The 24,694-nt window shown below is 40.1% G+C and overlaps 1 protein-coding gene across 1 annotated transcript; it reads right to left on the reverse strand.

Moving 5' to 3' along the window:
• On the reverse strand, positions 1-3,618 carry LOC104773143 (potassium channel KAT1). Its single transcript, XM_010497709.3, has 9 exons — positions 2,741-3,618; positions 2,433-2,648; positions 2,182-2,337; positions 2,016-2,073; positions 1,560-1,877; positions 1,211-1,450; positions 1,026-1,124; positions 726-944; positions 1-642 (listed from the first exon to the last, which is right to left on the reverse strand). The coding sequence occupies exons 1-9, from the start codon at positions 2,917-2,919 to the stop codon at positions 91-93; spliced, it is 2,037 nt and encodes a 678-aa protein (XP_010496011.2). The 5' UTR covers positions 2,920-3,618; the 3' UTR covers positions 1-90.
• Between the last annotated feature and the right edge of the window lie 21,076 nt (positions 3,619-24,694).

Genomic DNA, 24,694 nt, shown 5'->3' on the forward strand with positions numbered 1-24,694 from the left:
TTTGATAATCTAACTTTTCTATGAATCCGAGTAATAATACATCACCTGCACACATATACATGCTCTATAAATGATGTCGAGTTTTCAAACTCAATTTGATGAAAAATACAAATGATCACCATCCCAAATCACATTTAAATCATCAATCTCGTCGTTGTCCGCATTAGTGATCTTTGTGAAGCTGCAGCCTCCAAACTTTTCACTTGCAAGTCTTAAAAGCTCTTCAATGGATGATGGTAAGAGTATCAACTTCCCATTCTTGCGCTGTGACATCATGTGGATTGTAACTCTCTTATCTTCTCTTTTACTTGGCTTGATAGTTTGGTTGCTTGAGCTGCAATACAGATCTTTTTTCAGCGAAACGTTAGCGTAACTTCGTCCAGCTGTTTCACTATTTAATCTTTCCTCTTTGACACTCTCTGACTTTTGTTCTTTAAGTATCTTCTTAACCAATTCGGTATCTCCCTTGTGAATTGCATCCATTAGAGCATTGTCGGAATTCGGAATCGTAACATGAACATCTAAACCATAGCCATCTTTTCTTGAATCTCTCCACTCTTCCCATCCCACTGTTTTGAAATCTCTGTTTTCTTGACCACTATTCGAATCATCTATTGCTATGGACTGTTGTCCTCTAAGTTTCTGCATGTTTTTATATAATCAAATACTTTTTGAACTACATAAAACATTTCCAACAAGCATATCTGATTTTAAAACTCACGTACCATGAATAGATTGTTCATTATAATCCTTCCATCTTCAGCATGAGCGTGCATCGCGCTCATCAGCGATGTTCTACTTATCCGTAGAATTTGAGATAGCTCGGTTGTTCTTACCGTGAATGGTTGTGGTCTATAGCATAAAACACCAATCTCTCCAAAGGAATCTCCAATAACTGCTTTCCCTTGAACCTGATCATGTCCATCAACGTAGACCGTGAAGTCCTGCACAATTAACACAATGTTACAAATCTTCCTCCGCTTTTAATTACAATTTTTAACGAATAACTGATATAATCAACTCACCACTGCTCCTGACACCATAATGTAAAGATCTGTAGGCGCTTCGTTTTGTAGAATAATATCTTCTTTAGGTGGGAAATACTCAGCGTCTATATCTGAAACCTAGAACATGGAATGGTAACATGGAGTTGATCACCTCTTTGATTTTGAATATTACTAAAACTTAATAGAGTATAATAAAATTTTACCAGTTGAAAGAGGAAGTTACGTGAAACTCCATGAAAGAGGTAAATATTGTGAACAATGGGGAAGAAGAGGTAGTTTGCGATGCTTGACCGGATAGCTTTTGGTAGATTGTTTAAGGTCTCTTGTTGTTTCAATCCCTCTGTTTTGAACTTTAAGCAAATGTGTGATAACATTTGGTCTTGTATGTCATGTGGGAGTTGGTTTCTTGAAGCAAACTCTGAAGCAGCTCTCACTGTATCCCTCTGTTAAACACAAGACATACAAACTTGAGTATACGCCACGTTATTACCTGATCTTTTATCCGAAATGAACATACCTAGATTTAAATAAAGCGAAGTGATCAAAACTTACAAAGGTTCTGGTTCGGCTAGTCCAATGAACGACAAGGTTGGTCATATTTCCAATGAGGTAAGCTGTCAAACCGAGGTTGAACAGCATGAAGAAGATGTCGAAAAGCATTTCTCTTGGATTCTCAGCATGCAAGTCTCCGTATCCAGTGGTGGTTAGTGTCGTGATTGACCAGTAAAGAGCAGTCACGTATCTATTCCAGAGACTTGCTGATTTGAAATCTGGGTACACAGCTCCAATCCATGTCTTTCTTGGATTAGGATATCTATCTGCAATCAGGTAGTTGAAACATCCAGCACAATGTACAGCAAACAAAGTGACCTGAGATGAACAAGCACGTGTAACGGTGTAAGTCACTAGCTTTTAATATGGTGTCCATTTAAAAACACAAATAGGGTCTACTCTGTTTTGCTTTATGATAAATGCATGAGATTAGGTTTGCTCTGTTTTGGAACTAACCGAAGTAAGTTTTGTGCATCGTATCCAGAAATAGTTGAAACGTATATCTTTCTCAAGCCTAAAACAAAAGGAAAGAGTTAGTTAGAGATTGGAGTAAGCACTTTTCTTGATCAAACCCTAAGAAGAGTATGGTCTCTTCTCTTAGTTAGCATTGTGTTAAACAAACCTTGCAAACAGCGAGCTAACTCGTCGAAGACGCCATAACCTGAGCATGCTGAGAATTCTGAATCCTAGTTCGCTTCCGTTGTAGTTAAACAAAAGGCTCAGTGGCTGAAATGGTGCGGTGGAACACACATCGAAAGCAAACCATGTCGAAAGGTACCTAAACATGTTACAATTTTCAAATATGTTTTTTTTTTTTTGAGATTCTGATTCACTTAAAATAAAAGGGTTTCAAAAGCAATATTTTTTTCTAACCTTATTGCTATTTTCTTAGGGTTGTCAACTAGGAGATAGGAGTGGCTATCGAGATAAGCGACGAAGAAGGTGAGAATAATATCAATGGCGAAGAAGCCATTAACAATGTTGTCGATGATGAAGATCGCGTCTTTTTTGTAGGTGATGAAAGCAAACTGAAATGGGCAAATCCAAGCTGAGTAAATAACTAGAAAGACTAGCCACATCTCCCATGCTCTGTTTCAACAAAACAGAGGATTAAAAACAGAGTATATAAAAAACAGAGTAGTTAAATACTTAAAGAAAGAGTCTAGAAATGAGCAAATTACCTATAACGTGGGTTAAAAGGAGAGATTATGTGTTTACGGAGCTTCGTGGATTGGTTAATTCTTGCTCCAAGAGATGGTAAGAGATCAGCTGAGAGGAAACTACTCTGTTTGATGGTGTCAATATTGTATTCCTCGACGCAGAATCTTTCGAAGAAGTTTCGAGTACGAGAGATCGACATATTTTTCGATGATCTCTTTGAAAAAAAAGAAACTGTTATGGCTTTTTGGGCTTCTCTTCTTGGTAAGGTAGTTATAAATAGGGATGAAGCTTGTGACAATTTGACACGGGGAAACTTCTCTTTTCTTCTTCTGTTGGGACCTTTATGGCAACTTGCTCCTCTGACCCATTTGTTATCTTCTTTTTTTTCTTTTTCTTTGGGGTGAGAAAATAATAAATTTGGTAAGGAAAGGTTAACGGCTTTAGGCAGACTCAGTGCGCCATTAACACTGCAAAACCAATATGGTTTCAAAGCAAGAAGCAAAGGAATGGTTAAGAAAAGGCGTAAATCGCGGAGTTGGAATCAAAAATCTTGAGACATGAGGCAGAATTTGAGTGGCAAACATTGAGCTTTTGCAGTGGAAATCATCATATTTTTTCTTTCTTTTTTTAGACAGGAAATAGAAGATTCTAATGAGAAACAAGAAGAAGAAGAAGGGCAAACGCAATCTGGTTTGTTGGATATTTTTACTTGATGAGATCAATGACAATGGTGTGATGTCCACTCTCTTAGCATTTAGGGGTGAAGGTGGGAGTGATATATAGAGAGTAGAGAGACACGCATATATAAAAGGAAGCAAGGTACGTTTGGTGTTAATGGAAGGACAAAAATGGGCATGAAAATTATGGTGTGTTCATTTCAGGAATCCAGATATGGGCCAAGCAAATAAATTAAAGAAAATAAAATGACATTTGACAGAATATTTAAGGGGTCAGAGTATAATTTTTTTTCTTTCTAATAAGAAAAAAAGTTTTATTTTCTCATCGTAAAGTATATGTCCATCTCTTTATTCTAGTCCTCAAAACCAATCATAAGTTTACTGTTTTCATTTTGCTAAATAGCCATAAAGTTGGAAGTTTGCACCATAAAGTTGGAAGTTTACTTTCAAAGACTCACTAGATTTCCATGCTATATTCTCTTCATTTTGATTAACCGTCTTTAATATTTTTGTGCATGGGGAGAAACTTAGATTATTTAACCTGAACACAAACATATAGCATTATAGATGTTGTTATAAGTTTGAAGTAGCTTGGGCATCAAGCTGAGTATATTTAGGAGAATCTAAATATACATATCAAATTTGTTAGTTTTACTTTCTTTACGAGTCATCTAAAGTTAGTTTTTAAAAAGTGTTTTGGAAATATAATTTCATATATAAGGAGGTACTAATGTGTAGCACAACTTATGAGTTTAAGAGAGAACCAGAGAGAGTTTTAGCTTTTGAGTGATTTTTCCTAAAGATTAATAAAAGAGAATAATTCTTTTAATCTTGTGTTCTTAATTCTTTGAAGTTCTTTTGTTCTAGTTCTAGATTTGGTATCAGAGCTACTTTGTGATCGATCGAGCACCATCGTTGGAGACAATAAGCTTTGAAGATCAAAATCGTCAAGAAGGAGATGAGTGATGATGAGAGAGACGAGACGATCAAGACGAAGGACGATGGACCCTCCTCTGTCAAATGTCCTATGCTAAATTCTGCTAACTATACAGTTTGGGCTATGCGAATGAAGATAGCTCTCAAGGTGAACAAGGTATGGGAAACAATAGATCTGGGGAACAAAGATGAAGAAAAGAATAATATGGCAATTGCTCTGTTATTTCAATCCATACCCGAAGCGTTGATACTACAAGTTAGAGAACATGATACTTCAAAAGGTGTTTGGGATGTGATACAGGCGAGACATGTAGGTGCTGAAAGAGTTAAAGAAGCTAGATTACAAACTCTTATGACTGAGTTTGACAGACTTAAGATGAAGGAGGGAGATACGATTGATGTTTTTGCTGGTAGACTTTCTGAAATCTCTTCAAAATATGCGGCTCTTGGAGAAACAATTGAAGAATCAAAACTAGTGAAGAAATTTCTTAAAACTCTACCACGAAAGAAATTTATACACATTATTGCATCCCTTGAACAAGTCCTCGACCTCAACACAACAACCTTTGAAGACATTGTTGGCAGATTAAAAGCATATAAAGAAAGAATCAATGAGGAAGAGGAGGAACAACAAGAAGATCACGGCAAACTTATGTATGCCAATATGAATTCCTGACAAGAGTTCTATGGGAACAACAGAGGAAGAGGAGGACGATCTTATTGGCGAGGAAGAGGCCGTGGACGCTTTGGTTACAACCAAAGTGGATCATACAAACAGGAACGTGATAAAGAGAGAGAAGCAACAATAACATGTTATCGGTGTGATAAACAGGGCCACTATGCGTCGAATTTCACTGATAGGTTGCTTAAACTCCAGGAAGTAGTTGACAAAGAGGAAGAAGACACACACGAAGCTGATAAATTTATGATGCATGAGGTGGTATATCTAAATGAGCAAAAGGTGAAACCTAAAGGCTTTGAAGTAAGTCTAGACACCGAAAATGTGTGGTATCTTGATAATGGTGCGAGCAACCATATGAGTGGAAATCGAGAATTCTTTGTCGACCTAGATGAAGACGTGACAGGAATGGTGAAGTTTGGAGATGATTCCCGCACAAACATTAAAGGAAAAGGTTCTATTCGTTTCATGTTAAAGGATGGTGTGAAGAAAGTCCTACACAATGTGTTTTATATACCAGAGTTAAAAAGCAACATAATAAGCCTTGGTCAAACTACTGAAGCAGGGTGTGAGGTCAGAATGAAAGATGACCTATTAATGTTGTATGATCGTCTAGGAAAACCGCTGGTGAAAACAACAAGGTCAAGAAATCGCTTGTACAAGGTTATTTTGGATGTCGATGATTCTAAGTGTTTGCAGCTGGCAACGATGACAGAATCATCAAAGTGGCATGCTCGTTGGGGTCATGTTAATCTGAAGACTATGAAGATGATGATCAATAATGAGCTAGTGAGAGGCATACCAAAAGTCAATGTGGATAAGGAGATTTGCGCATCATGTCTCGCTGGGAAACAAACAAGTAAAAACTTTCCTCAAGCTACTTCTTACCGAGCCACTCAACGTCTTGAGCTTATTCATGGTGATCTTTGTGGGCCTATCACCCCTGCAACTGCTGCTCATAAGAGGTATGTTTTTGTGATCATTGATGATTACTCAAGGTATATGTGGACTATTTTGCTAAAAGAGAAGAGTGAAGCTTTTGAGAAATTCCAAATCTTTAAGACACTTGCTGAACAAGAAACAAGGGCTGTGATAAAAAAACTTTTCGAACGGACAAAGTTGGAGAGTTTGTATCTCATGAGTTTCAATCCTATTGTGACAAGTATGGAATCAAGAGACATTTGACGGCACCATATTCTCTTCAACAGAATGGAGTTGTCGAAAGACGTAATAGAACTCTTTTGGAGATGACCAGGAGCATTTTGAAACACATGGATGTACCAAACTACCTTTGGTGAGAGGCATTAAGACACGCTACATACTTGATCAACAAGATCATTGCAGAAGTCCACACCTTATGAGATGTTTAAAGAGAAGAAACCAAATCTCGATCATCTGAGAGTGTTTGGTTGTGTCGGATATACAAGAACAGAGGCTGTTGGGAGAAGAAAACTAGATGACAGATCGAGAACATTGGTACATCTAGGAACAGAGCCTGGTTCAAAGGCCTATCGAATGTATGATCCTATAAGAAGAAAAATAATCATCAGTCGAGATGTAATTTTCGATGAAACAAGAAGTTGGAGTTGGAACTAGGTTCAAAGAGAGACATGTAGTGACTCAGGGAAGTTTGTTATTCATTTGGGAGAATTTGGAAATAAAGGCATCAGAGAGATTGGTGAAACATAGGAAATTGATTCTAACACTCGAGATATAAGTGAGAATGTGGTAATTGATGAAGAAAATGAAGAAAATCTTGATGCAGAAGATGAAGAAAGCGGAGATGATGCCAATGTTGAAACAGAGCAGGAGCTACAACCACAGTTAAGGCGATCCACGCGACCAAGCATGACACAGCTTACTTAAATGATTATGTTCATACCACAGAATATGAGGGTGAACGTCTTTTATTTTCAATGAATGAGGAACCGTGGAGCTTTAGTGAAGCTAGAGAATTAAAGGTTTGGACAGAAGCGCGTGAGACAAACTCGATTCTATAGAAAGGAATAAGACGTGGAATTTGGTGGATCTTCTTGTTGGAGTCAAGCCTATCGGTTTAAAATGGGTATTCAAAATAAAACAAAACTCTGATGGAAGTATCAACAAGTACAAAGCACAGTTGGTGGCAAAGGGATACGTTCAAAGGCATGGTACTGATTATGACGAAGTCTCCTTTGGCGCGTATTGAGACGATCCGCTTTATTATTGCTCTAGCAGCATCGAGGGGTTGGGAAATACATCATCTTGATGTAAAAGCTGCATTTCTACATGGTGAATTGAAAAAAGAAGTTTATGTCACTCAACTAGAAGGGTTTGTATGCTTAGGAAAGGAGGACAAGGTCTACAAGTTAAACTAAGCTATCTATGGGTTAAAGCAAGCACCTAGAGCTTGGAATAACAAGCTTAATAAAATCCTTACAGAATTGAAGTTTCATAGATGCCTAAAGGAGCCATCTTTGTATCAAAAGGAAGAAGCAGAGCATTTTCTCATTGTGGTTGTGTATGTAGATGATCTACTTATCACAGGTTTGTCTCTGAAATTGATACTAGAGTTTAAAGAAGAGATGGCATCAAAATTTGATATGAGTGATCTAGGAAAGTTAACCTTCTATCTTGGGATAGAAGTACATCAGTTTGGAGGAGATATTGTTCTGAAGCAAGAGAGATATGCGAAGAAGATATTGTTGGAAACTGGAATGAAAGACTGCAATTTTTGTCATGCTCCGATGGAACAGAATCTGAAGCTGTCGAAGTCTCCAAAGGCGAAAATATTGATGAACAAAATTATAGAAGAACCATCAGGTGTCTACGCTATTTACTTCACACACGACCAGATTTATCTTATAGTGTTGGAGTCTTGAGTAGATATATGCATGAGCCTAGAGAATCACATGGAGCAGCACTAAAACAGGTCTTGAGGTATTTGAGAGGAACATCTTCGTACGGTCTTGTCTTTGCACGTTCTGGTAATGAAAAACTAGTGGGATAATGTTGACAGTTCGCATAATGTTGACGAGGATGACGGAAGAAGCACAACAGGTCATATCTTCTACTTTGGCGATAGTCCAATCACTTGGTGTACCCAAAAGCAAGAAACTGTGCCTCTATCATCTTGTGAGACTGAACTCATGGCAGCCATAGAATCAGCAAAGCAAGCTATTTGGCTTCAACAGTTGTTTGCCGAGATAACAGGAAAGGAATGTGAGAAGGTCACAATCTGGATTGATAACAAGTCAGCAATCGAGTTAACCAAGTATCCGGTGTTCCACGGTCGAAGCAAACATATTCACAAGAGATACCATTTTATACGAGAGTGTGTTGGGAATGAACAAGTAGAGGTTAAATTTGTTTTTGGAGAAGAACAAAAGGCAGACATATTGACCAAAGCACTTGAGAGATTTATGTTCAAGGAAATGAGGAGCTTCATTGGAGTTCAAGATGTGAGTGAATGTGTCTTCAAGCTTAAGGGGGAAAATGTTGTTATAAGCTTGAAGTAGCTTGGACATCAAGCTGAGTATATTTAGGAGAATCTAAATATACATATCAAATTTGTTAGTTTTACTTTCTTTAGGAGTCATCTAAAGTTAGTTTTCCAAAAGTGTTTTGAAAATATAATTTTATATATAAGTAGGTGTTAATGTGTAGCACAACTTATGAGTTTGAGAGAGAACAAAAGAAAGCTTTAGGTTTTGAGTAATTTTTCCTAAAGATTAATAAAAAAAAGAGTAATTCTTTTAATCTTGTGTTCTTAATTTAATTCTTTGGAGTTCTTTTGTTCTGGTTTTAGAATAGAAGCTATGTGAACCAATAGCATGTTTCCACGTGAAGCAACCGAATCTAGCTAGCGAGCGACTTTGACTGACGCTCTCTAAAATGTGAAAAAAAAAAAACAAAAAAAAAACACACACACAATCTCTTCGACTCGGTCGGACACACTCGCACGCGTTATGTCTTCGTTGTGTTTTGACTTTGATTTACTATTACTATTACGACTTTGGAGAAGACAGACCAATAAGAGAACTTCACGTGGTGGGTTTTTCATGTGTGTCGCGACACTTTATTACTCGTCCGTCTTTCGGTGGCCCCGGGTTACTAACCCTTTTGATAATTGAGAATTTCTCCAATGGTGTAACATTTTTCATTTCTCACAAATTAAGAGAAAATATCATACTTTTAAATTTATGATTTATGAGTTTTAGCCAAATTGTAAAAGTTAATTTCAAATTTTAAAATGACATCAATAGGTTATTCCTTCAGGCTAGCTAAGCTAAACTTACTGGTAATTTAATTTATATTGATATCTTAGTAGAGATACTTATATATGTAAATATTTTTAACAAAAAGGTTTGTGCCTATATATATATATTTATAATTTGTACATTTGTGAGAATGCACATGTGATAATGGGGGTATATGTACCTAGGAACGGCTTTGTTTTTGACAAAAAATAAAAAGAAAAGAATAAACACTTTTTCTACAATAGGAATGAGAGCCGAGGAAAATAAAAGCATTGAAATATGAATAAAGATACAAAGGGTCCTTAGCCTTATTAAAAATCATGGTTTATAATAAATACACATTCGTACACGAATATAAATTTTCCTTTGGGAATTCTAATTATTTGACTAAACTTTTATTTTCGTTCGCTAGAATAGAATGCCGAGTATAAATTCTCAAACCTTTCCGCCAAATTTGTATTTTTAAATTATTACAATCTTTTTTTTGTTTGTTTCTGTTTCGATTTGAGCCCATAGGAATGCATCTTTCATGATTCCTAGTTGATATTTTGTTTGGTGCCTTCCTGACGTCCTAGTTTGAGTTAACGTTATTAATACCAAAAAAAAAAAAAAAAAAAAAAAAAAACGTTATTAATACCACTAGCCATATCATTGTAGGAAGAAATAATAAAGAGTTTTGTGCAAAAAACCCTCCAAATGGTATTTTTTTGCAAGAAAACCTTCCATATCAAATAAATGCAGGTCAATACTACAATTTCAAAAGTCACCCGCAATATAACCCTCTTCTGTATCGATGACGTGTCACTCTAAAAATCTTGTTGTTTTTATGACAAAAAATGGCAACATATTCAGATTTTTTTTAGTTAAAATTTAGAAAAAAAATTATCGCTTTGTCGTCTCCGATCCTGAGCTACGCATCGACCAAGCTCCTCACCTCCACTTGGCTCAACCATCCGTTTAAAGAGAGGACTTTCCACCACTGACATGATGACAATGCTTTCGGTAACCCACTTATTCTTTACAACTTTTTCCGCCGCAACCACCACACCGACATCACCTGATAACCGCCTCCAATTCGGATTTTGCCTCGGATGCACCTTCATATGCTCCAATTCGTTCAGATCCAGAGTTAATTGAGTCCATCGAAAGAGCCAAATCCATGAGAATGGTACGGAGTGATGTGCGATGTTCTCTCCAAGCTATTCAGTTTCGACGGCGGCGGAACATCTAAACCTTCCACGATTCAGGGGAAGAAGAAGCTGCTAAGGAAACAATCAAACCCTAGACATTGCTTGTAATTAACTGGATTCGTTTTTGCTATGGTTTTTAGTTGACTTGCATTGTGTTGTTTGCAGAGATGCAACATAGGAAGAAGACGAAGTTGCAATTTTTTTTTTCTTATTTTCTTAATTTTTAATTAAAAAAATCTGAATGTGTTGCCATTTTTTGTCATAAAAACAACAAGATTTTTAGAGTGACACGTCATCGATACAGAAGAGGGTTATATTGCGGGTGACTTTTAAGATTGTAGTATTGACCTGCATTTATTTGATATGGAGGGTTTTCTTGCAAAAAATACCATTTGGAGGGTTTTTTTGCACAAAACCCAATAATAAAACATGGAAGATTTCAAATAGAATAATTGCCACGAACTAGATTTTTAATTTTTATATTTCTGATTGGCTTTTTACCAAAATAGTTCTATATTAAGTATTCCGATCTAACTTATGGAGAACTAATCGTAATTTTATTTTATATCATAGAAATTTTCACAAATGGTAAAAGATATCACGAACTCACACTATAGAAATATATTTTTTGGAAAGAAATTGAATAAAGTGTGGCCAAAATATTGCAAGGGCCAATGGAGAGTTTTTGAACCTGCCTTTCATTAGAGTAAGAGACAATCTTGAAAGAGAAATGTAATATCAATTTTGTTTTGAATAACAGGTGTCCTAAAGAATGAGCTTTACATGTATGATAGAAGGGTCAAAGGTTAACATTCTGATAGAAGGATCAGACCTATTATTTATACATCAGAAACATGCAAAAGTTCACTTTTCAAATTTTGGTATTTTGTGATTTATTTTGGTTTTTTTTTTTAATTAATGTTATCCAACATATTTTATTAAAAGGAAATTACTATAGAAATATATATGATTATTTGCATTATAAAAGAGACCGGAAAATCGTTAACAGCGTTAGTTTGCTACTTGTTGTCTTCCTAGTTCAAGTGGGGTTGTTAACGTTAACTGCTTAAATCAAAGTTGGTTAAGTTGTCACATGCTAAGAGTGGTGTAGGGTCCAAAAATATGTTAGTTAGTTTTAAAGATTTTTTTGTGGGGGAGGCAAGAAGTTTTGGTAGTAATGGGCATTCGGCAATAACCGGTTTATCGAAATTTTTTTTAGGAAAAATAAACTGATCGGCGAAATTATTAAGAATATTGGTTTTAATTCGGTCTAGTTCGCACACAATAACCGATTTGGTTTTCTGGTGTAGAGAAACACCAAGACTGTCTTGAAATCAGTTGGCCTAAACCGGTTTTATACCTTCTTCAAACTAAATTGGAGCTGATTTTTATTTCTGTCCATGTAAGATCATCGAGTTCTACTAGCTCGATCTCGATTATTAGGGCTTAAAAGATATGAACCGTATAGGATTGGTTAGTAGAACCAAAGCTATTTTGTTGACGGTTAACAACGTATTTTTGTCATTAATTTAGATTTTAGGAGGAGATGTTTTTGATTGTTCTATTATTAACGACCAGATTGAACCATGCTGGTCTATTCCACTACAGATTATTAATTTTCTGGTTAAATATGTTATCTAGATCTTTCTTGGGATTCAGTACCCCACATTATACATTGCACATTATTAACGGGTCCAATATTAGATACCAGATAGAGACTTTTTCCAGTTAAATCTTCCATTAAGATGACATTTAGAGTTTTTATATGTAAAAACAATTGTCCAATTTTTAGGTTTGTCATAATAAATTTTAAAACCTAATTAATACTATGGTATTTTGAAATAAATCATATATATTTCAACACTAAATTTAATAAAATGGTATAATCAACGTCAATGATAAATTAACAAAGTTTTTTTATGAAGAAGACATTTTTTCTTGAAGGAAATAATAATCATCAAACCAAATAACACATTAATATACTAAAACTTATGAGTCTTTAATAAATCAATAACGAAACCAATTTTTTTTTTGTAAAAACTCTTTTTAAAAATCGATCTACTAACAATAACATAAAGCTCTTTTAACATTTTGTAAGTATAGTTGTTATGGATGGAATATCCCGGGTTGATTCTCTTTCTCATGTGATTACATAGCACAAATAAAAACAATAAAAGTTTTCATAATTTCAACGGGACTACATGAAAAAGGAGTTATAGACACTGCATCAGTGATTTTGGTTCACGTAATGTCGGCACGATTTATGAGACTTTCCTTTTGGTCGTCTTTATATCGACCATCGTATATGAAAATTTCTAGTAGGATTGACTCATTGAGGTTCATAGTCACACATTCAAATCTTCATGTTTAAAAAATCATTAAATACAATAAAACAAAAACTCAAGTAAAATACCATACACATGTATGATCATACCATACCATACAGTGATAATTCACATAATCTAAAATCTAATGTTTTATTTTGTTAAGGAAAAAAGTTTAGTTAAGCGTATAGAGAGATTCCCATTTAGACAACTAATATCCAATGTTGAGTGCATGGTAAACTGGTTTACTGATGATTTTGGTTTTGTATTATTTTTCTTCCTCTCGCATTTGTGTGTTTCAGCAATTCATCACTTCGAAGTTAAACGTCTTTTAATTTTTCTCGCTTAATTAATGTTTTACTATCTTTAGATTTTGGTTGAGGCTTTCTCTGGCACAATCCTTGATGTATCGTTCTCCGGCGTCGTCGAATCCAATCGGTGCCACTGGGACTTTGGTTCCTCACTCTTATCTCCTTCTCTGCTTCTCTCTGTTGTTCTGTCTGCTATTCTGATTATAGTTCTGTGTTGAATTCACTAGAGATTCATCAATTTCTAAATTTGCTACTCTGGCAATGCTTCAGCTTCATCCTCCTCTCCCCCTCCCATCTCAACCGGGGGTTTTCTCGGCGAGTTGCTTCTCTCGAGTCCCCAGCCACTCGATGTCAAATCTGAGATCTATGAACGCCTTTTTAGCTTTGTCTTTCGTCAATCCTACCGGCTCCCTTTGAAGTTAGTTTCTACACCTCCTAGCTCCTCATATTCTTATCCACTCACCAAGTGTTTTGCTTGGATGAGTTTGGACGAGAGCTTTGTGCTGACGCTAGAGCTGAGCAAGCTTCGAACGAAGCATTGCGACCCCAATAGTGTTCTTCATCATCTCAGGTATGTTCCAAAACTCATTTTCGACATGTAGCTTATCATTATGTCGATCCTTGGAACCAATTGTCCGAAGACTGCAATTGGAAAAGAATCAACCTTTGTTGCTTTGTTGTTACAAAATAGTTTTGCGAACCCTACGTTTAAAATAACCTAGTTTTAGCCATCAGGAATGCCAACGATTGAAGAAGATCGGCATTATGACCTCAGTTCATTGTAACTATGGTTACCGAAGCTTCTCGATACTGTTCTATCTGTCTCATATGGTACCTGAATCACCTTTTTTGCTCCCTTGCAACTTTTGGCCAGTTACTCGAAGCCTGAGGAAGACCGGTATTATGATCCCCTCTCCAAGGAGAGGTGATTACCGAAGCTTCCTCAGCTTTCTTTCCACATCTCCCTTGTGTATTGAACCTTGTAAATTACTTTGTATCAAAGCCATGGACCGACTTGTTTAACATCTGCTTCTATCCAGGTTTGGTCTAAACTCCACTCTTTTCCATCCTAGTCAACTAGTGTGTCACACTGTCACTTAATGATATCATCTATTCGAAGACTGCATTTGAACTTTAAGTCACACTGTTACTAGCCTGGTACAAGTGTCGGTTGAAAAACATGTTATTAGAGTCACGTAAGAAAGACCCTTTTGAAGGAGATGAATTAAAGGAACTCAGCATCATGATCCCACCCCTATGGAGTGGTGATTACCGGTGTTCCATCAGCATGCTCCCTCCATCTCTCCTGTTTACTGAGCCCTCTAAATCGCCCCTTATCAACTTCTTGAAGTCCCCTCGTATATGTTTGAAGAATTGTGGCATTATGATCTCAACTCCAAGGAGTAGCGGTTACCTCAAACTCTTCAAATAAAGGCCAACCAACCATAAAATTGCAACCACCAATCTAGTTGTTGATAAGGAGAGCCCTTTAAACCTTGCTCAAACCCTTGGCAAAGCCCTACTTTTTGTAGACTTTCTCACTCCAATGAGATCTTCAGCTTTGGCCTTTTCAACGCTGCTCCATCTTCGACTCAAGACAGTGGACATCTTCTCATCCATTGACTTGCTCATGGAAAATGTATCAATACTTCTTGACCTCACAGATTCCACAATACTAGCTAGTATTTGGTTCATAGCTCTCCCTCTATGTTGTTGTTTAAACAATCATCCATGCTTGTATGTTGCTTTTTATTCTAATAGAATGAAAACACATGTTTGTCCACACTCAAAAAAAATTCTCACTTCATTCAAAAACTTGTAAATGATTTTTTTTTGTCTGAAGAACTATTTGATACCTAAATTTAGTGTATTATTTAGTGTGTTGAATATACAACATGACACTATTTGTAAGAAAAAAAAACTAACTTAAAAAAGAGACTCTTTATGAAACAAATGGAGTATTTTCTTTATATCAACTAGAGTTCAGGAAATAACAAAATCAATTAGTATAGTGAGATTTTCCTGATGTATCTTGATATAATTTCTTCAATCAAACATGGCATTATTAGTTTTGCCTAAATACATAGGTTTTGAAACATGTGATGAATTAGATTCAATAATGTTTGTAGGATGTGTGTGTGTGTCTAACGCGATTAGGTTTATGTAGTTAATAACGAGTAGGGTCAAAAATCGTAAGGAAAATCCTCGTGATTGTCCTACAACGTGGGAAACCTTTTGTTGTAAAGCCAAAAAAAATTAAATCAATCACTAATGTTTTGTTTTTTTGTTGGGTAGGTATATATAGCCTGTGATCTGTGAATTAAACAACGGTTTAAGCGTTTTCAAACTCTTCTTTTTTTACGAACCACACGACAAAAGTTATGTTAGTTTGCTCTTTAATTTTCTTCCCCATAATTAGGTGCTTTCATTTCCTTCCGACAGAAGAATTAAAAGAGCATTTATAATAATAATAAAAAATGGTACTATATCACTTTTAAAAAATTTACGAAAAATTATTATCATTTTTTTACCAAAATATATTGGTACTGTATATTTATATGCACTTGGCAATTGTTACAGCTTTCTTAAGATATAAGTGTTGGTACGGGAATTGGCACCCCCAACATACCGGTCTAAACCAACAAGAAAACCGGTTAACTAAACCAGGAGTTCGGCTTTGAGGTGGATTCTGCCTTCAAATGAAGGTCTAATAGCGTCAAGAAGCCCAGCTCAGAAACAAGGAACTGACCTCCCAGATTGTCCGACGACCGACCTAACAGGAAACAAGAAACTTTCCAAATCACGACCGAGATGATTAGGAAAGTAGATATATTTTGTAATCTAAGACAAATTATAAATAAAGGGATACTCCCTCATTGTAAATCATCCAGCAATTAATACAAAAACCTTAAACTCATCTTTGTTCTTGAACAAACCCTAGCTTGTTCTTCAAGAGATTTCAATTCCATTTGCTTGTTAACTTTAATCCGATTTCTTAGAGAGAAAGTGTTATTGAATTTGTTTTTCCCTTTAAACAAATTCATTGTGTGAAACTCAGTTTCTACAATTGGCGCCGTCTGTGGGGACGCTAAGTTCTCAATTCACTTCTCTCTTAGATTCCTTTGAAACTTGTCAAGCAAGAAAGACCATGTCTCCAGTATCCGACAACGGTGTCACCAACGCGACTGCTCCTCAGCACGACAACCCGGTCACCGGAGCCACCGGCTCGCAAGATGTCACCACGAATCCACTCACCGATCCGCCTGCCACACTCGTCTATGTCCGATGCAACCTTGGCACGTCAGAAAACCAGGCAGACGACTCGACGGCCCCTTCTGTAGACGTAGAGGATGTCGAAGCGCCCAATCATGGAACCCATGGGGCCGATGGAGAGCTACCCGTTGGTGGATCTATCACTAGACAGACTTTGTCTGCGCAAACCGCGCAACTTTCCCAGCTTGTCTCCATGGATGATCTCCGTCATGTGTTCGGAAAGATCTCTAAGGATCTCTTCCAAGCGATATCCGACACGAACCGACGGATGGACGCGATAGAACATTGTGCGCCCCCTCCACTTCAGCAGAATACCGTGCCGCCGCAGGCAGCCCGAAGGAATGGTCCCTTATGCCGACAGCTGTTTAACGATCCGCCACCTTCAGCTTTCCGATCTCATAACCAGTACGTACCCTCGGTGCTAGCTTCGGGGGTGCAGCCTCACATCGGACAGTCCTCTCAGAGAGATCCGATTTCTGCTCCCTATCCTGAATTAGAAGATATTCACCTCAAAATTCGGGATATAGGATCACTCCTCCACTGGGCTGTGAGCACGGCTCCAGAAATCGACCGAATGTTCGAGGCCACGCAGCGGACCCTGTTTACCAAACGAATCTTTGAGACGGACGTTCCGGCTATAAAACTAAGGCTTCCAACCTACAAAGGAACGAAGGATCCAGTACAACACATGACTTTGTTCATGGCTACTTTATCCATAGCCAGGTTCACCGAGGAATGGAAGGACGCTGGTCAGTGCCAGCTGTTCGTCGAGAGTTTAATAGGGAACGCGTTAACATGGTTCTCTCGGCTCTCGGCGAACTCGATCGACAATTTCGCTCAGCTGTCAACAGCCTTCCTACGTAACTACCGGGTCTTCATAGAGCGCGGTAATTCCAGCGCCGAATTATGGGAGATAGTTCATGAGCCCGGTGAACCTCTGCGACAATACCTTACCAGGTTCAAGGAAAAATATGCCACCGTCTCGGTCACCGAAGACGTCGCGATCACCGTCATCAAGAAAGGACTCACTCCTGGGTCGCCTTTGCAAGTGGACCTCAATATCCGTGAGGCCAAGGACTTGGATGATGCGCTTCATCGGGGATCTCGTTTCGCATACGTCGAAGAAGACGAGGAGAAGCGAATCGCGAAGGCCCCTCCTACACGTCCGATCTCAGCGAAAGAAAAAAGTTGAGACGGTTACCAGGAGCCCCACAAGCATCACGACCCAAGGGATCCTAAGCGTGGAGTAGTCAATGCGATATCCGAAGATGAAGGACAGGACAACACACCTCCAGACGCACAAGCGGAATTGTAATGCGATTTCCACATGTTCGGAGGCCATTCCACAGTCGAGTGTAAACATCTGTCCAATTATCTATTCAAAAAGTATTTATCCGGAGAGATCAATGCTGTCTATCAGCCTAAAGCCTTCCACGGTGGTCATGGAGGAAGAGGTCGCGGAGGAAGATCCAGACGATCTAACCCTGGGCGAGGTCAGAAGGGCAACAATCCTCCAAATAATGCGTCGAGCGAGCAGCAACACCCACCTCCTGTCGCGCAACAAAATAATCCAGCAGCAGTGGAAGGACTTCCGAGACCGCCGAAGCGCCAAAAAGGACAACAAACTGAGCGCACGAACTTCCCACCTAGGGGTCGTATCTCCATGATTATCGGTGAGACCGAAGAATGCAAGGATTCCGTGGGGGCTCTGAAAAAGCGAGCGCGCCAGATCTGTAGTGTTCAGGCGATCTCCAAGGAAGAACCGCTCAGTGCTGACCCCATCACGTTCACAAACGAGGACGCTAAAGGAATCCAGCATCCTCATAACGACCCCCTGGTCGTGGATGTCACAATGGGCGAGTTCGACGTGGAGCGAGTCCTACTGGACACCGGCAGCACGGTCAACGATCTGTTCTGGCAGACGTTGGAGAAAATGGGCGTGACACCGGAGCAAATCAAACCGGAGTCCAGGACGCTGATACGACGGTGTGGCCAAAATGTCAATGGGCGACTTGAAGTTGCAAGTCCGCGCTGGCGGAGTAACTCGCAAGACCAAGTTCGTGGTCATAGACGCACCGCCAATTTACAACTCCATTTTGGGTTTATCTTGGATCTACTCGATGCAAGCGATCCCTTCCACCTATCACCTCTGCGTAAAATTTCCAAACGCTACTGGGATTTACACACTCTACGGCAATCAAAATATGGCGAGGACCTGCTCTGTCACTGAGAAAAAGCAATGGCGGAAAGAGGAAGCATCGCAATTACAGAGCGGGGATCACCTGATCGATCCCCATAAGCCGGAGCGGGATCGGCTAAAGGCCACGGGATGCCGAATTATCCAGGCCAATATAGATGATACGGATCCCTCTAGGTTGGTTGGGATTAGAGCCGAACTCGAAGATCAGATCAAAACTGAACTGATAGCTTTCCTGAAATCTAGATCCTCAACGTTTGCCTAGTCCACTAAAGATATGGTTGGTATCGACCCCTCGGTTACTTACCATAAATTGAACGTTGACCCCACATTCAAACCAGTTTGGCCAAAGCGCCAACGTCTCAGATCCGATCGGGCGAAGGTGGTGAAAGACGAAGTCGAGCAACTTCTTAAAGCCGATCAGATAATGGAAGTACAATACCCTGATTGGCTGGCGAATCCGGTGGTGGTCAAGAAAAAGAACAGCAAATGGAGAGATTGCGTCGATTTCACCGACCTTAACAAGGCATGTCCTAAGGATTGCTTTCCCCTACCACATATCGATATACTCGTAGAAGCAACCGCAGGGAACCAGCTACTCTTGTAATGAGCCCAACCGATCGCGAGAAGACTGCATTCATTACGGAGAGAGGGACTTACTGCTACAAAGTAATGCCGTTTGGGCTGAAGAACGCGGGGGCGACTTACCAGCGCCTGGTTAACACGATGTTCGCCGACCTATTAGGAAAGACGATGGAAGTCTACATTGACGACATGCTAGTCAAATCCTTGATAGCCGAATGTTTTGACATCTTGGATCGATTCCAGATGAAGCTAAACCCGACCAAATGCACATTCGGCGTAACCTCGGGAGAATTCTTGGGATATATCATGACCGAGCGAGGAATCGAAGCAAACCCGAAGCAAATCGAAGCAGTACTAGGACTCCTATCTCCGACCAATAAGCGAGAAGTTCAGCGCCTAATAGGTCGGATAGCCGCTCTAAATCGGTTCAACGCTCGATCTACAGACAAATGTCTTCCGTTCTACCAACTCTTCTGGAGAAATAAGGATTTTCACTAGGACGACGCCTGCGAGATCGCCTCCGGGGAAATAAGGATTTTCACTAGGACCAGCCAGCCAGTACTCGTCAAGCCTGAGGAGGGGGAGACATTATATCTCTACATCTCTGTCTTGAGTTCGGCAGTTAGCGGAGTGCTGGTCCGGGACGATAGCTGGCCCTTGCCTTGGTCGTCGCTGCTCAGAAGCTCCGGCCTTATTTCCAGTCACACTCTGTCGTCGTCTATACCGATCAACCGCTCTAAACTGTTCTCCATAGCCCTCTTCAGTCGGGCCGAATCGCGAAATGGGCAATTAAGCTGAGCTAGTACAACGTCGAATATCGTTCTCGCACGAGCTTAAAATCTCAAGTCTTAGCGGATTTCAGAACAGAGCTATCTCCCAAACTTGAAGAAGCCATACCCAAGGAGGAACCTTGGACGTTGTTCGTTGATGGTTCTTCTTCCAATCAGGGATCTGGCGTTGGGATTATTCTCCCGTCTCCGACTGGCAAAGTCCTCGAGCAGGCTTTGAAACTAAGTTTTAAGACGTCGAACAACGAAACTGAATACGAAGCCGTCTTGGCCGGATTGCGATTGGCAAAAGGACTCGGGGTAACCAACATTCAAGTCTTCTGCGACTCACAGCTAGTGGTCAGCCAGTTCAGTGGTGAATACGACGCTAAAAACGAGCGAATGGGGGCATATCGCCAATTGCTCTGAACCCTCTTGGAACAGTTCACTTCGTTCTCGTTAATCAAAGTTCCGAGGAGTGAGAAGGCATCGGCCGATGCTCTTGCTGCCTTGGCAAACTGTTCCGATCCTAGCTTGCGACGAACAATCCCGATCGAGTGCATTGAAACGCCTCGTATCGATCTGACAAGTACGATTCTCATTATTAACGACGACGCGGTGCCGATGGAAATTGATGAGCCAGTTGACGATGTGGCAGACGTAGTGCAACCTCCAGACAACTGGCAGCTCGAGATGAAGATGTACATCGCGGATGGCAAAGTCCCAGAAGATCGCTGGCAAGCTCGACGGGTAAAAGCCCGATGCGCGCATTATGTCATGTTAGTGGACAACCTTTTCCGAAGGAGTTCTTCTAGAACTCTACTCTCCTGTTTCGATCGAGAAGAGGCAGAACAGATAATGATGGAAGTTCACAAGGGTGACGGTGGCAACCATTCCGGAGGACTAATCTTTTGCGATGACTTCGATTTCGATCACGAACGCACCAATTGATAAGATTGTGAATTACAGTTCTCACTCTCTTATCCTCTGAAGAAAGATGCAGCTCTGAACCCTAACAAACACACAGGTTCGTTACACACAATGATCACCAGGATAGTGTTTACAATACTACTCTATCTCTAATTATACTCTACATTGTTCTTATTCTTATTTTAAGCTCCTCACATGTGCCACTCTCATTGTATACACTTGAAGAGGCTTATCAATGTGGACTCGCGTTGAAAATAAAAAAAGACGGCCATTATTGGCCGACTATGGTTGCTGATTGTGAGGCGTTCTCGGCGAAGTGTGAAGCTTGCCAACGCCATGCACCGATGAAACATGTTCCACCTAAATTACTAAACACGGTTACTACGCCATATCAGTTCATGCACTGGGCAATGGACCTCGTCGGTCCACTGCCTCCGCCGAAGTCAAAACGCTTCCTTTTGGTCTTAACCGACTATTTCACCAAGTGGGTGGAGGCCGAATAATTTCACAAAGTACAGTCGCTAGATGTGACCAACTTCATCTGGAAGAACATCATTTGTCGCCACGAACTCCCATACGAGATCGTCACCGACAACGAAACACAGTTCACTTCGCTGATCACCTGACGTTTTCTGAGCAAATGGCAAATTCATTTGAGCACCTCGACTCCACGATATCCTCAGGGGAATGGTCAAGCCGAGGCCACAAACAAAACCATAATAGATGGTCTAAAGAAACGTCTTGGGCAAAGGAAAGGAGCTTAGGCGGATCAAATCGATGGCGTGATGTGGTCCTATAGGACTACTCCAAGGCGAGCTACATGACAGTCCCCTTTCTCGTTGGCTTATGGCATCGAGGCATTGGCTCTAGTGGAAGCGGGTGTGCCAACACTTCGCCGTACCATGTTGGTAGATAATTCCGATCTTAATGACGACATGATGCTCGATCACATCGACTTCACCGAGGAATTGTGCGATCATGCTTTGTTCCAAATTCAGAACTATCAAAATGTTTCAGCTAAATACTACAACAAAACGGTTCGTCAGCGGCATTTCTGCGAGGGCGACCTGGTGCTACGAGAAGTCTACGAGAATACCAAGGAGATAAACGCCGGTAAACTCGGCGCTCGTTGGGAGGGGCCATACCTTATCTCAAAAGTAGTTTGCCCCGGAGTCTATGAACTCTTAACCATAGAGGATACGCAAGTCAAAAACTCTTGGAATGCGGCTCATCGTAAGCGCTATTACTACTAAGTCGTCTATTCGCCCTCCATTTCGAAATTGCTTGTACTGTGAACTACGACTGACTTGATCCCAATTTTAAGTACGTTGACAGCCCCTAAATCTTTTTGTTAAGACTTAGCTGGCGCAGCTGGGAAAATAATAAAATTTCTTTTAAAAAAACAAGTCTCTATTCATTTCAAATCAAGTACAAAGTCTGCTCGGCACTCCGCCAAATAAAAGGAGCAATCTTTCACTTTGGCACATCGCCAATATAAAAAAAAACAACAATATGGTAGAATTTAAAAGAGTTTGTTCCAACGACTTGCGGAGAACCGATCTCTCTGGACGGATGAAATCACTAGCCTTCTGATCTTAGGGAGCCGGTCCGTAGTGACATTTTCGTCCTGCTGTGATCTCAACCTCCTCGGCGGTCTATAGGCGCAGAGCTTTAGAGGTCGGACTCTAGTGGTTCCTTGACGATCAGACCATCGAGGTAAGCTCGCCAACCTTGACGGTCTCGCCTCAGCTCTTCCAGTCGGGCCAGCGGGACTTCGGCACCTCTCGCCATCATCTCTTCAAGGAACGCGCAAGGACCCTCTATGGTTTTACTCTCCCGAAAAGAATGATCCGTAGCAAGCTCGCGAGATTGAGACGAAATCGTTCCTTCTAAGGGGAGGGCAACATCTCATGCTTCAGGATCAAAATCACTAACTCCGGCGGCAGTTAGTTCTTGAGCTCGCCTCAACCATGCAGATCGATTTGTTGTAGGCATGCTTTGCAATCAGTCCTTCTGAAATTTGGATGTGAGATGCTCAGCGTACCCCTTTTCCTCTTATTTATAGTGAGAAGGGGGGAGATAAATGCTGCGTCCTGAAAATCTCGCACCAATCAGATCGTAAGGGGATACGCGTTGCGTCCCGAGATTTTCCCCGCCAATCAGATTGCATTGTGAAAACGCGTTCGCAATTAATACTGCGGTTATGCCTCGGGAATGAGCAAAAAAAACCGAACTGATCGACATCCTGGCCAGATGATCGACTTGCGTTATTTCGTGGTAACTCTCCGGCAAGAGAATAAGCCGAACGTAGAGAATTCTTTTGAATTGTTTCGGAAGTTCCGGTTCGGACGAATATATAAGCCGAACTCAGAGTATTAAATTTTGCCGTCCGACTTCCAAACTAGAACAAAGGAGGTAAGCCAAAGTCCCGTACTTTGCTCTCCGCCAAAGCACATGAATGCTTGGGTTAAATTACCTAACAAGGATTACTCGATGTAAATTCCGAATAGAGTGAAAACTTTATTTATTGCAAACACAATTTTTCTAAATGTGACAATTTTATTAATAATTCAAAAATTGAAAGGCTCTAGTCGCCAAGTTACAAATACATCAGTTATCCAAAACTTCGGCATGGGCCATAGCAGCTGAAGTCCTGTTTTCTCCCACTCATCAGGACGGGATTCCAGTGCCCTGATCTTCTGCTCGACCTCGTCAAGACGACTTATGGTTCTTTTTCTCTTCGCCTTTAAGGTGGCGACCTCGGCCTCCAGTACAACTAAACGATTGTCGATCTCATTCTTCTTCAGGCGTTGATAGTAAAGTTTATGGCATTGCTCTCGATGCACAGATTCGATCTACACCAAAAAAAACTTCAGTTAGAACTGACACTTAGCGAGAAATAATACAAATAGAGCTTGAGAGTGTTACCTGGCAAACAAAGGCGTGAGCTGCAACAGCCTCTACATTATTGGCACGTTTATTCATGTAGAACGGTTTCACTTCGGAGGGCGTGAACTCGCCACTCAAGGAGAAACTCGGCTCGCTCGGAGTAGAGTTTGCCAAGTAGTAGCATTTGTTACAATACTCGACCATAAACAACAGCATAGCTGCCACCCTGCCTAATCCATTTTCGATCCAGAACCTTGGATGGGACTCGAGCAACTTGAGCTTAAGTAGCAATTCGTTCTGCGACTGTTCTGCCACGACAAGCCGATTACGATATTCGGTATGGCGTTCTTCGATGCGAGAGAGTAAAGTCTCTAAGTCCGACCTTGCTTCTGGCTTAATGATAACACTCTAATTTACATGTTTTTAGCATCCTTTTTTGTCCATATTTTGCATTGTTCATACCTCTAACTTAGAATTTTTAGACCATTTACTGTATGAATCAAGTTTTAGAGCATTTAAGGTATTGCATTTCTGCATTTGCATATATTGGATGAAAACAGGTGCTAAAGAGCCAAAAATGGGGAAAAACAAGGACAACTCGAGCATGTACCCGAAGGAGCCATCGAGCTACAAGAACAAGTCCGAACCCCAACACGATCGAAGAGGATCCAAGAGCGCGAAGAGCAACCCGAAGATCCACCCGAGGAGTTACCCGATTCAAGTCTCGTGTACCCCATCGAGTAGACCATCGGGCAGGTCTGGGAAGCTAGGTCAAATGGGTTTCCATATATAAACCCCCTCTTTCCCTAGCTCACAAACGAGCACGCCGCAGACCCTCAAACCAGAGAGCGAGAGCTTTTGTGAGAGAACTCAGCGACTCAACATTTTTTTCTTGTTTTTGTACTTTTAATTTGTAGTTTTTCATAGATCTTTTATCCCTACTCTTTTCTACTCTACTCTATCATTTTAATAATGTCA

The sequence above is a fragment of the Camelina sativa genome, chromosome 20, assembly GCF_030686135.1.
Source record: "Camelina sativa cultivar CO46 ecotype springtype chromosome 20, ASM3068613v1".
Taxonomy (NCBI): Eukaryota; Viridiplantae; Streptophyta; class Magnoliopsida; order Brassicales; family Brassicaceae; genus Camelina; species Camelina sativa.